Source organism: Ailuropoda melanoleuca, chromosome 7 (genome assembly GCF_002007445.2).
Source record: "Ailuropoda melanoleuca isolate Jingjing chromosome 7, ASM200744v2, whole genome shotgun sequence".
Classification (NCBI taxonomy): domain Eukaryota; kingdom Metazoa; phylum Chordata; class Mammalia; order Carnivora; family Ursidae; genus Ailuropoda; species Ailuropoda melanoleuca.
In genome coordinates this window covers 22,952,165-22,965,591 of record NC_048224.1, presented here as the reverse complement: position 1 = coordinate 22,965,591, position 13,427 = coordinate 22,952,165, and the positions used below count along the sequence as shown (strand labels likewise).

General features: G+C 41.7%; 1 protein-coding gene across 2 annotated transcripts in view; it reads right to left on the bottom strand.

Annotated features, from left to right (window-relative positions):
• The window catches only part of ACO1 (aconitase 1), a 57,045-nt gene that overhangs the window by 30,536 nt on the left and 13,082 nt on the right, over positions 1-13,427 (bottom strand). The window contains exons 2-5 of one of the 2 annotated variants that reach the window (XM_034664005.1): positions 5,065-5,648; positions 4,607-4,725; positions 3,410-3,578; positions 2,241-2,378 (exon numbers count right to left, since the gene is read on the bottom strand). In XM_034664005.1, coding sequence (XP_034519896.1) covers positions 2,241-2,378; positions 3,410-3,578; positions 4,607-4,703 — 404 coding nt within the window. In that variant the 5' untranslated portion in view covers positions 4,704-4,725; positions 5,065-5,648. The remainder of the gene's footprint in view (positions 1-2,240; positions 2,379-3,409; positions 3,579-4,606; positions 4,726-5,064; positions 5,649-13,427) is intronic. The other variant, XM_034664004.1, reaches the window with a different exon arrangement.

Sequence of the window (13,427 nt, the reverse complement as noted above, 5' to 3'; positions counted from 1 at the left end):
ACCCAAATTCATACTTAGTACTTAATATTATTAAGTATTAATAATATTTATTACTATTAAGTAATATTTAATATTACTTAATGCTTATTACTTAAATTATTAACTAATAATATTAAGTAATAATAAGTAATATTAATAACAAAGTAATATTATTAGGTAAGTATTACATACTTAATAGGAGCTCTTTGAATTTTGAATCAAAAGACTTCAGACATTAAAACAATTACAATTCTGTCCTCACCAGTACTTTCACCTTCCAGGCAGTGAAATAAAGCTAAGTCATTAACACTAGTGAGAATCTCCAAGAAACATAAAGTTGCCCATGATTTTGTGAGGCTCCTTTTAGAACTTCTGAAGTGGGGTGTTAGGAAATATCCTTATTCTCAAATAGAATAACATTTTGTGTATGTATTTTTAATTTTTCCCTTTGACACCAAACCATTAAATTGAGTTCATGTGATTTAAGGGGAAAAAAAAAAAAAAGACAAGTTGTCTAAGGATGAGGTTACAGTCCAAAGGAAAGGGAACAGCTGCTGAGGACCATTTGTTCCAAGAACCGTCAATTCAGGGGACAAAGCAGATTTCTTTTTATCCTGAATTTATCTGGTTTGGATATTGGCAACATTAATCCGAGAACGGCCAGTTACCACAGTTTTCGAGGCTGTATGGAACCCACTTAAATCCCCCAAGGAAGCAAGGTTTTTTTTTTTTCCTCTTTGAATGGTTTGTTTCATATTCTTAAATGACTTATTATAAAAACCATAGCTTCTTATTGTTAAAATAAAGAACAGTTACAATCCTAAATCGTTTAGCAGTTTGTCACCTCTTTTTCCAATTTTTAATATTTTTATAACTATTCATCTAGCTGAGATCACACTATACACGCAATTTGTATCTGGCTCATTGAGCTATGGCAGGAGCACGTTCCAAGTGTTAATAAACACTTTATAATTATAACGGTAAATGTTACCTAATAATCACTTTAAGGACATACCATAATTTAAAAAATCATTCTCCTTTGATGGACAGTAAGAGTGCTTCTAGGTTTCCATTATTATAAATAATACTTTAATGAATACTATTTAGTCCTGAAGCTACTCCTGAATTTCAGATTATCTATGAAGGGGTAATGCTCAGGACAAAGGATATGGCAATTTCTAATAATCTTCATACATACTGCTTTCATCATTCCTAATTTAGAGTATAATCAGCAGTGCACAAAAGTGTCTCCCTCATGACACCTTTATAATTGATAGTGTTTATTTTCTAATCCTAACTATATTGATAAGAGAAAATGGTATCTCAAGGATTTAATCTACTTTTTTATTACTTCCGAAGTTGAAAAGGATTTATATAGTGTTTACTGTTGCTTTTCCTTTTATTGTGAAAAGTCCACTTTCCTTTGCCCATCTATCTGCTGGGTTTTACTATTTTTTAATGGATTATACACACTGTTTATATATTAAGGGTATTAACCCTCTGTCATATTTGTGGCAAATCTTTTTTTAAGATATTTACTGTTAATTTTGAAGTGATTAAAACGATAGTTCTTTGTTCTTTTTTGTTTTATTCATTGCTTTTAGATTTAGAAAGGTCTTTCTCCACAAGACATTTGACACATAAATTTTCTTCTAAATTTTTTGATGATTTATTATTAAAAATATTAATGCTTTAATTCACAGGCATTGCTCTCTCTACCAAACAATTAATTTCCCCAGCACTGAATGTGGTATAGTTCTTTCTTTCCCCACTCATAGTTAATAGTAACTATTTAGTTATTCTTCTAGCAGTACCTGGTTGCCCTCCCTGTGTAATCCTGCAGTTACTTCTGCAACAGTATTCCCCACCCCGAATTTAGGACTCGACTGGGTGACTTGCTTTGATCAATGTCACTGTGAGGAGAAATGGTTCTATGCCTGCCCTGATCTAAGCCTCAAAAGATATTATGGGTTCCCACTTGCCCTTTTGAGCTTCTGTGATCACCAGATAGCTGCTTTCTCCTTCAGCCTGGCCCCAGAAGAAATAAAAAGAAAAAAGCCATACATTAAAAGACCCAAAAAACAACCTACTCCCTCTGCCCCAAAATCTTCACTGGAAAATCTATAGTAAGTTTGAGTTTTTCTGAATACACCTTCTAAAGATTTTCTTCTTTTATTTATCTACATACACACACAAAGAAGACTTGAACGCTAAGATTTTGCACAAAAGAGAAAACTCAAGTATTCATCCTAATCTCTCACCTTCTGTTGAAATCCACCTGGATGGAGTGATCAATTACAAGGTCGGCAGGACAGACGGGGTTTATCTTCTCTGGATCTCCTCCTAACTTTTTCATGGCATCACGCATGGCAGCAAAGTCAACCACTGCTGGCACACCCCTAAGAAAAGAGCGTTAAGCAGAAGACAAAACTGTTGAACGAGGTTCATTGGATTTGTCAGCTTTGATCTCCGCTGACAATACTGGCCATGAGACAGTTTCATCAGTGGGGCGAACACTGGATGACTTAGAAAAGTGGAAGTTTCTAAACACCTTTCCTTGAGCAGACATTGGCAGTAAGTGCCCTGACTGAGTAGCTCTATATGCAGTGTTGTCATTGCATTAAAGTAACAACAAAGAGGGTTCAACAGAGACCGTGGGAAAGCAGGCACTTAAAAACTCTGGGACTGTTACTGCCATGGCTGAGTCCCATTCACATGGTGGGGTGACAAAGACCTAGAGAAGATACATGGATCAGACCTCCACCATCAGACCAAATTTAAAGAAATGGATGTAAATTAGAAAAGTATGCTATGAATCAAATTTAGACTAGGTGAATCTTTCCTTTTTATTATTTTGGAGAGTAAAATTTGTCCTCTAGGAAGATGAAATTTGGTCTCTAGAAGGAAAAAAATAACATCACTTAAAAATGGAAAGGTAGTGTCTAAAAACAGCAGGCCATGATGGGGAGTAAGGACTCCTGGGAATAGCAGGATGTGAACTGAGGCTTAATGACAACAGGTCAGGCCTTGTGACCTATGTCACCCCTAAGGGGACAGCACATCACTGTTCTAAGGACAGCTGTTCAAAACTGGCTATGTGGGTGACAGGATATGAGAGAGAAGATTCCAAGATAGCCCTACTCCATGCAATTTCTTCCACCTTCTGCTAGTATACTTAAGACTAGGAGCTCCGAGACCACAGATAATGACCTCTGCCATTGGAAAAAGCAAAGTGACTACACATCCCAATGTGTCCGAGATAATTTCTTGCTGTCCAGGATAACAGACTCCTTACTTTTTCAAAAGGGTCTGGATATTGGGTGACAAATTATACAGGCACTGTGTGTGTGTGAGTGTGTGTGTGTGAAACTTTCTCTAAAGGCTGACGAGGGAGGCAGTGAAGAGGGGAGTGAAGTGACATTAGGCTCACGTGAAGTCCTGCAGGATGACGCGGGCAGGCTTAAATGGCACTTCTATGTTCTTATGCTGCATGACATTCCAATTTAGGATATTTTCGATGTCATTTTTCTTCACCAAAAATTGATCACAGTTCCGAATGGCTGCCTCCAGGAGAACTCTGATAGAAAATGGTAAGCGTTCTAGGGAAAAAGGAGAAAGCAAAACAAAACAAACAAAAGCCATGAGACACCTTCTCATTAAGAGCTAGTTAAAGCCAATCTCTATATAAACTTGATACAAAGCATCAGACTACTCTTTCAACAGGGAAAGAGGGAATGGGTTAAGAGACATTTGATACTAGAAAATACCCACTAGGCAAAATAGGTAAAATAAATATTATAGGCAAAAATAAATATTATAGTTAATTCTTTCATAATAAATTGCTGCCTTACCTTGGATTCCAAAAACAGTTTCCCTTAAGTTATCACGAAAGAGGTCAATCTAGATATTTACTATATTATGTGTTGGAAAGTAACACACACAGACAAAGTAATATTTCTTATGAAAACTAGCATTTAAGAAATGAGAAAGTAATTCCTTTACAACTATTGTAACAGCCACATGTACCTTTCAAAGGGAATATGAGCCTAAACATCACGTATGATGACCCCTGATAATAGGTCTGAGGATAAAACAATGGTAATTTGTAAGAAAGACCATTTTGTTTATTTATAAAACAATGTTTTATCCTGCTCTATGAAAATTATTCACCTAGTATTATTTGGAAAAGATCAGAGTGCAAAGGTAGAAAGGCAGAGGATTTGGAATAAAAAAGACCTGTTTTTGTCCAATTCTGCTACCCACATGATCATGTCATTGACCCTCTCTGGGCCTCAGCTTCCTCAGGACTTCTTACATTTTATAAACATGACCTCATAGGGTTGTTATACAGATTAAATAATATAATATATATGTACAGACACTCTATATTCTATAATTGTTATATAAATGTCACATGTATATAATCATTATTACTTACTTAAAAATGGGCAATGTAAGAAAGGTGTGTGTGTGCTTGTATAATTAATCCAAGACCATTTGGCCATTTCTGCTACTCCCTCTAACTCTCCTAAAGGCTAATTAATTAATTAATTACATAGCCTAATTATCATGCAAATGAGACTCTAACTGCTATGAGAACAATTACATCACAGAGCCAGGTACCCACCATATCTTGAATCTTTCAATTTATTCAAATTGAAGAATTTCTTTCCTGGTTGTGCAGGATCCAAAGGCTCAACTAGGTGTGCAAATGGGTTGCTCATGATTCTTGGTGGCCACGTGTCCCTGAAAAAAAAACAAAGAGAACGTTTAATATTTACTCGCAAAGCTGGATCTTGTTTATTCTGAGGCATGTTTGCCCTCTTTAACAATAATGGTACATATTCACTCTAAGACATCCTTATCTTTTCAAAGTAGGAGGAGGGCAGGACATATTGACTACCAGAACAATATCTTAGCAAATAAAATGGGCTTCTGTGAAGCTATTATGAAAGCTAGCATTCACCTCTCAAGAGAGCATAAAATCCCAAACTTTTGTCTTATGTTTACAACTTTCCAACCCTCTTCCACTGATAAGATACCCTGTCTCATGGTAAATCCTGAATACATGAACAGACTTCTGACCTGGACTCCTGTCTTGCTTGCTGGAAGGTAAAAGGTCCATAGCAGACAACATGCAACTGTATAAAACTTGAACTTTGGAAGTGGCAGCTCGGAAGGAGCTATCTTCTGTTGTAACAGTCTCTGCAGCATTTGAAATCAATGTGTTAGTTTGAAGTCTTCCTGATTCACTTTCGCATATGGTGGCAACAGAGTGTTCACGTGAGGCAATCTCCATTACTGCAGTGGGGCATAAAGGCCCAAACTCTCCAGATAGGTTTGGAGGAGACCCTCTACCCCCATCTTCGGGCAGGACTTATGTATCTTTGTATAAATTATATGCCGTGGACAAGGGAGGACACTGTTCCTGGCCTCCACCACACAGATAAACAGCAATTTCAAATAACTGTACAACTCAGAGCAAAACACACTGGGGTAGGAATTGGAAGACTTGCTTTCCAGTCCTACTCCTTGGGCAAAAATCCTTCAACCAATCCATTCCCCAACAGTCTTAATTTTGAGATAAGAATAGTAATGTTTCCGGGGCGCCTGGCTGGCTCAGTCAGTGGAATGTGTGGCTCTTGATCTCGGAGTTGTGGGTTCAAGCCCTGTGTTGGGTGTAGAGATTACTTAAAAAGAAAATCTCAAAAAACAACAACAACAACAACAACATAGTAACATTTCCCCAATTAACCCAGGGGTTTTATGAATACTTGAATATTCAACATATTTTGGGGATGACTGATATGGAACGATCAACGTATTACTGTAAAATGAAAAGACATGTGCGGGCATAGACTTGGGGAGATATTGCGGGTTCCGGTCCAGACCACCGCAATACGGCACGTATGGCAATGAAGTGAGTTCACTGAGGTTTTTGGTTTCCCAGTGCATATAAAAGTTATGTTGACACTATACTGTAATCTATCAAGTGTTCCACAGTATTATGTCTAAAAAAATAATGTACGGATTTTAATTAAAAAAACCTTTATTGTGAAAAAACGCTAACCATCATCTGAGCTTTCCGCGAGTCATCATCTCTGACCATAGGTCGCCATACTAAATGCAATAATGAATAAGCTGGATATATTACGAACATTATCACAACATGACAGAGACATGACGTGAACAAATGCTGTTGGGAAAATGGTGCCAAGAGACTTGCTCAATGCGGGGTTGCCACAAACCTTCAATCTGTCAAAACCGCACTGTTTGCAAAGCACAATAAAATGAGGTCTGCCTGTACAGGAAATGACTGTTTGGGGGGATGAAAAGTGACAAGTGGTTCCTGTCTCCACAGACAAGCCTCTGTCTTCATTAAAACACAAAAGGGGCTGGCAGCTGAGACAGGGGCCGGGACATCAAGACTGGGAGTAAGACTCGGTTTCCACTGTACATCCTTTCACATCGTGTGCCTTTTTACCCATGTGCACATACCACTCTTTGAAAACTAGTTACATGTTTTAGAGAAACAGCTACTGTGCATGTAGTAAGTCCACTGAGAGGTGATTCTGGGGAGAGGTGCTGGCCCGTGGTGCTGGAGGCCAGAGGACAGGCCAGACGCCTGTCATGTGCACCAGAGAACCAGGGGAGAGGGTCTTTCTGCCAGAGCCTATGCTGGGAATTGCTTCTTTCTCCTCCTTCCCCGTGGAGAAAGATCATCCAATTTTTCAAGCAAGTCAGGCAGTCTGGATTTCTACATGAACTCTCTTGATTTAGAAATGGTAATTAAAGGTTTCTAAACGACTGTGTGGGTTTGCAGTGACGGCCAAACCGAACACGCCTGTGGGCGCTATGCGACCCGTGGGCTGACCTCTGAGGGCAGGGGTGTAGGACTGGAGGACGGCAGGGTCACCAGACGGTAGGGAACTCCAGGAAGGGAGGAGGCGAGAGGTAACCTGCACGGGCCACTTGAGGGGGCCGTGGCAACGGAGAAGCGGCAGGCGGAAAGAGGAGGCAAAGGCTGCAGAGGGTGGCTGCTGAGTCACAGAATCGCCCCCTTGAGGGGAGAGCGCGCTCAATGCCACACAGATCGAACGACCTGTTACTCATCGCCACTAAATGAGGAGCCAGTCAGGAGGGAAAAAAGCCCTAGATATACGCTGTTTTGTAAGAAATGTGTTTGCCTGTCTGCAGTTTACAAATCTGGGGGCTCAGAAAACAGGACGAATAATTCCACTGACTGGAATTCTGAAGGTGTAAACTAAAAAAGGCAATCACCCTATTCTCCCTCTGACTGGTTACCGATGCCACTGCCCCTCAACTTTACCACCCCAAACAGCAGCAACTGCAAGAGTAAAACTGCTCTTTCGCTTGCCCGGGACACGGATCAAGAGAAGAGGCTGTGGGACACGTGTGAATCTCTGCAGCCCCAGGAAGCGGTGGGAGACCCTCGCAGGACCGGGCAGGGTGGGTCATTCCCATCTTCAAAAAGCCTCGAGGCTCTGAGTCGTCCCTCTCTGTGTGTCAAACCCTAAAGAGGGCCAGGTGCGTCCAGTTTGCCAAAATGCTGTGGCGAACCCAATTGAGAAGCTGGACCCATACTGGCCACGAAGCAGTGAGGATGAACCGCGTCCACTGACTTCCCAGAGCTTACGAAGGCCCCTGGTGGAACTTCGGAAGCCTCACTCCACCCCGGCTCCCCCCAGCACCCGACAGAGCGGGCGCAGGACAGACACAGTGACCCGTAGGGCTTTTATGGAAAAGGGCTTGTGTAAAGTGCTCTACTGTCTGCTTCCCTTTTTCCTTAGAAACTAGATAATTGCCTAATTTCACTATATTAATGAACACATTCTGCTTGCAGACGCTAAAAGAGAAAGGATTATCAGTCCCTAGTTACTTAGTACTAGCACATAAGTACCTGGGTACCGGTGCTTAAACGCCCAGGGCTTTACACCATCTTCTCTAATTTGGGTGACATCTCTGTAAGTGAAAGCATATCATTATTTCCATTTTACATCTGAGGAAACTGCAGCTCAGAGAGATGGAAGAATTTGCCTAAGGACATACATCTGGTAAGAGGCAGGGCTGGGTTTTAAATCCTGGCTCTTTCCAGCTCCCCCGGTGCAGCAACTCCTGTTCTAAAGGTAGTGCTGCATGGAGCTCACGAACCAGCCCCACAGATGAAGAAAAAAAAAAGCCAGAAGAGGCTCATGGGGCTGAGAAATCCTCCTCCTGGAACTCAGCTTTGAATCCTGGAGCTGCCTTTCCTTCTTCCAGAGTCACCAGCACGTCGGTCTGAGCTCGGCATCGTCACATGTCCTCTCTTCAGTGAGCCACAGGTCAGTGGAAAAGCATTAGCAGCTGTGTTTGGCGACCAAAACCTGGTTTTGCTTCCAAGCTGGGAAACAGTCCTTTCACACCATCTGGAGGGCTCTGGAAATCCCTCCCGGTTTCACTCATGCTATCACTCCTGTCTTAAATTGCTTTATAGGGGCTCCCCGTGCTTCAGCGATCCCAAGAGAAAGCCCAAACAACCATGTTCCCAGGAGGGCGGGAGGGAGAGAGCTTTGGCTTGGGAACCGTCCATACCCAAAGTAGAATCCAGGCGTCATAAACGCGTCCTAGGTCTGCCTTCCCCTGGCCCAAATCGTACCCATTCTTCAAACCTTAGGTAGTCGTGCAAATCCTGCAGACTTCAAAACCACCCTTGCTCTGGGTTTCACCTAGAAATCCCGCCAACTGGCCAAGGAGCCCTCCCTACTTCCCACATCCACATAAAGCGCACACCTCATTGTTTCAACTCCTTTCTTTTCTTATCCCCCATCCTGCCTTCCCTCTGCTTTGTTCCTGCCTTTTTTTTGGTTTGTTTTACCTAATCCCCATTCAATACTCATAAAAGGGAGGCATGAACAGAAGCCACTGTGGATTTTTTGGGAGAGGGTGGAGTGTTATCCTAGTTTTTTTTTTTCTTTTGGGGGGGAAGGGTCAGTGTGAATGGAAATATGTGTGGGTGCTACATTTTTTGTTCCACAGCATGATAGGATTGAATGGAGGCAAGCGGGGGGGAGGGGAAAAGGAAAAGAGAAAAGAAATTAAAAAAAGAAAAAGAAGTTAAGAAGGGGAAATGATAGGGGCGACTGGGTGGCACAGCGGTTAAGCGTCTGCCTTCGGCTCAGGGCGTGATCCCGGCATTACGGGATCGAGCCCCACATCAGGCTCCTCCGCTATGAGCCTGCTTCTTCCTCTCCCACTCCCCCTGCTTGTGTTCCCTTTCTCGCTGGCTGTCTCTATCTCTGTCAAATAAATAAATAAAATCTTAAAAAAAAAAAAAAAAGAAGGGGAAATGATATCCTTTTTTTTTTTTAAGGTTTTATTTATTTATTTGACAAAGAGAAAGACAGAGAGAGAGGGAACACAAGCAGGGGGAGTGGGAGAGGAAGAAGCAGGCTCCCAGCGGAGCAGGGAGACCGATGTGGGGGCTCAATCCCAGAACCCTGGGATCACGCCCTGAGCGGAAGGCAGATGCTTAAGGACTGAGCCACCCAGGCGCCCCGGAAATGATATCTTTTAAGCAGTGATGTTGGAGCTCATTCGGAGCTTGTGCCTCATGAACCCTTGTGTTCAGAAAGGTAGGACGGCTGAACACTCACCCCTGGCCTGTGAACCAAGTAGGACACGTAATCAGTTCTTATACAAAAGGAATTTAAAAAGAGACACTTGCACTGTATTTGAAACCATTCCTTATACCTAGCTCACACTCTTTAAAATCAGGAGAATTATTTGGTTGAGAAACAGTATCTTTTGAAGCTAACCCATCCTGAAATACCAGCTGGGTGACTTGTCCCATGTCATGATGCCCTCAGGTACATCTTGTGCACGGATGCAAGGAAGAGTGGGAGTGGGGAAAGAATGTTGAACACCAGATTTTTAAAGTAAATTACTAAAAATATTAAACATTAGGCACAGGCAAACAGACCTGAGGCATTAACAAATGAACCATGCTGTCAGTAAAAAAGGTACAGGGAGTTCAGAGCTGCGGTTCTTCCCCAACCACAGTCTTGCTGCCAACTAACCTTTGGTCTCAATTCTGGACACGTGCAAGTGACTTGGAGAGGCACCATCATTTGTGCTTATGTGGCATGGCATTAACCCGTCCCCCATGCCCTCGGGACACCTTGTCCTAGGTGCTATGGAGGTGATGAGACAGAATCAGAGAATGTTGAGCCTTCTGGAGAGAACCTTAGAGATGCCACAGCATTTTCCTGACCAGGAAACAGAGGCCCCCAGAAAGTGAGGTCACTGGGTTTATGAGTGGTAGACCTAGGAAGAAAATGCAGCTGATTTTCTCTCCAGTGAAATGCAAATTTCTGGCAGGGGAAAAAAGAATGCTTAAGATCCTTCAAAAGTAAAGTTGAAAAAAGTACCAGTTAGGCACTTTCACATATTATATATCACAATGTGCTTCTGATGCTTTTGTGAGCTAGTTCTCTAATCATTGACTGAGCCTCCCATGTGGTTCAAAATTCCAGAGAACTAACTGACAGCTACACTTTGGGAAAGAAACTTAGGGCTAAGTTTTTAACAGTCTGCCCTGGTGACTGAGTTTATCAAAGGAGTAAGGACAAATAAATATTACTGATATAAATATTGAACACACAATTCCTTACTCAGATTCAACATAAGAAATGTGAGCAAAGACTCACATTAATATAAGTGGAATAGAAAAAGTTGCAAAATAATATATATACTAGAATCTAACAAGTTAAAAACTTTAAGACTGTTAGTATACATTCATTTATACACACACATACCATCATATATATAAATGAATACAAAAAGAAAGATCTAGAATAAAGTTCACATTGATTATCCCTAGATAGAAGAAAGAATACATAGTGTAAAGGGCAAGGTGGGGTGGGGTGGGGTGGGGTGGGGTGGGGAGGACTTTAAACTTCTGAAGAGAATCCAAGTTCTGTTTTCCATAAGCATGCTTTCCTTTGTCACTTACTTTTTAAAAAGCTGGGGCAGTCATTTTCAATTTTCACATAAATACCTATAGAGGATATTTCATACAGGAAAAAACAGTGTCTCTATAAAATGAAAACTTGACATCTTGGAAAATATCTTTCTAAAGGAAGACAGAACAGTTCCTAAAGTTCCTGGAACCACAGTACACAGTTCTTTCTTTAATAATGTCTGATAAGGATTTATTTAAAAGTAGTTATGTGACTACTACTCTTTAGAGAAACCCATTCTACTCACTATACTATGTCCTTCGTCACCCACTGATGCAGTGCAATGGTTCTGAAGAGAATCTGTGAATGGTTCATATGTAACTTTAGACGGACCGGTTGCATACTTCATACAGGTCAAACGCTATCAATCCAAGAGGGACCCCTTCCTACTCCCCACACCCCCAGGCCCCTGTTCACTACCCCCCCCAACAATCCCAGCAGGAGACCAAACCTGCTGCAGAACCGCTTAAGTTATCAAAAATATTACACTAAGAAACAGAGGATCACTGCAGAAATATTAGAAAGTGCAGATAAACAAAGAGAAGAAAATAAAAGTCACCATCGGAGTTTGGAGTTTCACCTAACATGACTTTTAAATGTATTTGGATTTCTTTAAAAAATGCATTAGACCTCACATTGTTTTGTAACAATTTTCCACTCAGTGATACATCTTTATCAGGCCATCATGTGACATTTTATATGACTTTTAACTGCACTCTAAAAATCTATCATTCAGATCTACAGCACTTTACTTAAATCTCTTATTATTAAAATACTTAGTTTGTTTGGCTGCAACCTTTGTACACTCTTCTTTGAGTAGGTCCTCAATTCATTTCCTCAGTATAAATTCCTAGCTTTTGGTTCCTAGAAGTAGGACAGCTGGGAGAAAGGATTTGCACGTCTCCATTCTGTTCAACACCACCGCGTGGCCTGGGAAAGGCTGTGCCCATTCATGACCCTTTTCTGACGCAGGGAATGCAAGCGCCTCAAGCAGGCAACGTATTTCTTGTTTACTTTTTGCCAAACTGAGAGATTAAAAAGCTAATCTTGGGCATTTCTTTAATTGCTAGTGAAGGTGGATACTTTTTCATCTGTCTTGTCGCCATGTGAATTTCTTCTTTTGTGAACTGTCTGTCTGCTGGACAGGCCAAACCGAGATGGCCTCTGATGACCGAATGTTCTCATCTCTGAGGGGGGCTTGACTGAACTATTAATGTGGCTAAGACTTGGCTCTGTAACCCTGGAGAGGCCAGACAGCGTGAAGGGAGCCTGAAACTCTGACGGGGCCCTAAAATCTGCAGGCAGTTTGACTGCATGCTGACATGCATCATGAACCTGGTTGGTTACAGCAAGGGAAGCGGCCCCGTTAGCTTCAATCATGGGCAAAATCCCCCTTTGGATCAGCGAGCTTTGCTATCTGTCACTCAGACTGAACTTTCAAGCCCAGACAGCAATTTCGCAGATGGGTTTCGATGTGGGAAACAAAGGCAGAAGAAAAATTATTAAATTTCCTTACTATCTCCAGCCCATTGACAAGTCTTTGAAACAGGCAGAGTGACATTCTTCAAGGGACTCAGCTCCCTTGATGTTGACACTTTGCTAAGGGTAAAAGGCAATCTTATCTTAGCCCAACCCCCAGGATCCTGCAAGTCTACTTTAACATATAAAAATTGCTTTGGGGACTTCCTTTATCTCTACCCCCCTCCCCCCAGATACATGTTGGAAATCATCCTCCAGGCATATGACCCACTGATATACATCTGAAAGGTCTCATGACTGAGTTTTTGCTAAACAATATTAAATGACTTTCCCAACAATAGATAAGCCCCCTCAGGATGCTGGAAACCTTGTTTCCAAAATACCTGGGAGGCTTACACTATCCCTAACCTCCTCCCAACTTGAAAGTATATAATCGCCACTCCTCATGGCCCTAGGGCAGCTCTTTCTGCCCACAGGTCCTGTCCCTGTGCTTTAATAGAACCACCTTTTTGCACCAAAGGTGTCTCATGACTTCTTTTCTGGATGTCAGCTTTGAACCCTAATATCTTTCCCACATCAGGTTTTGTGTGGGAGACTGAGGACGGTCTGGGCCGCACACTACTAAACCATCACTCTTGCTAGAAGAACAGAATGCCACACCATGATACTTGTTTGGCACAGACAGATTTGGAGAAATGCATGGAAATTTGACCGACTTCAGCTAAATGCCAGTGATCAGATACAGTAGGATTCATCTCTTCGAGTCACTTTCCAGGCTTTTGAGTATATAAATCCAAGATTTAGCTGCTTCTATTATCGGAGTTGAATCCTCTTAGGTTATCTTATGATAGAGAAAGAAGCACAGATATGAATGGGCCCCCGCAACCAACCACAGGATTCCCATGCACCAGTAGGAAGGAGCAGAGAAGAGTAATGAAGAGCAGCAGAGCT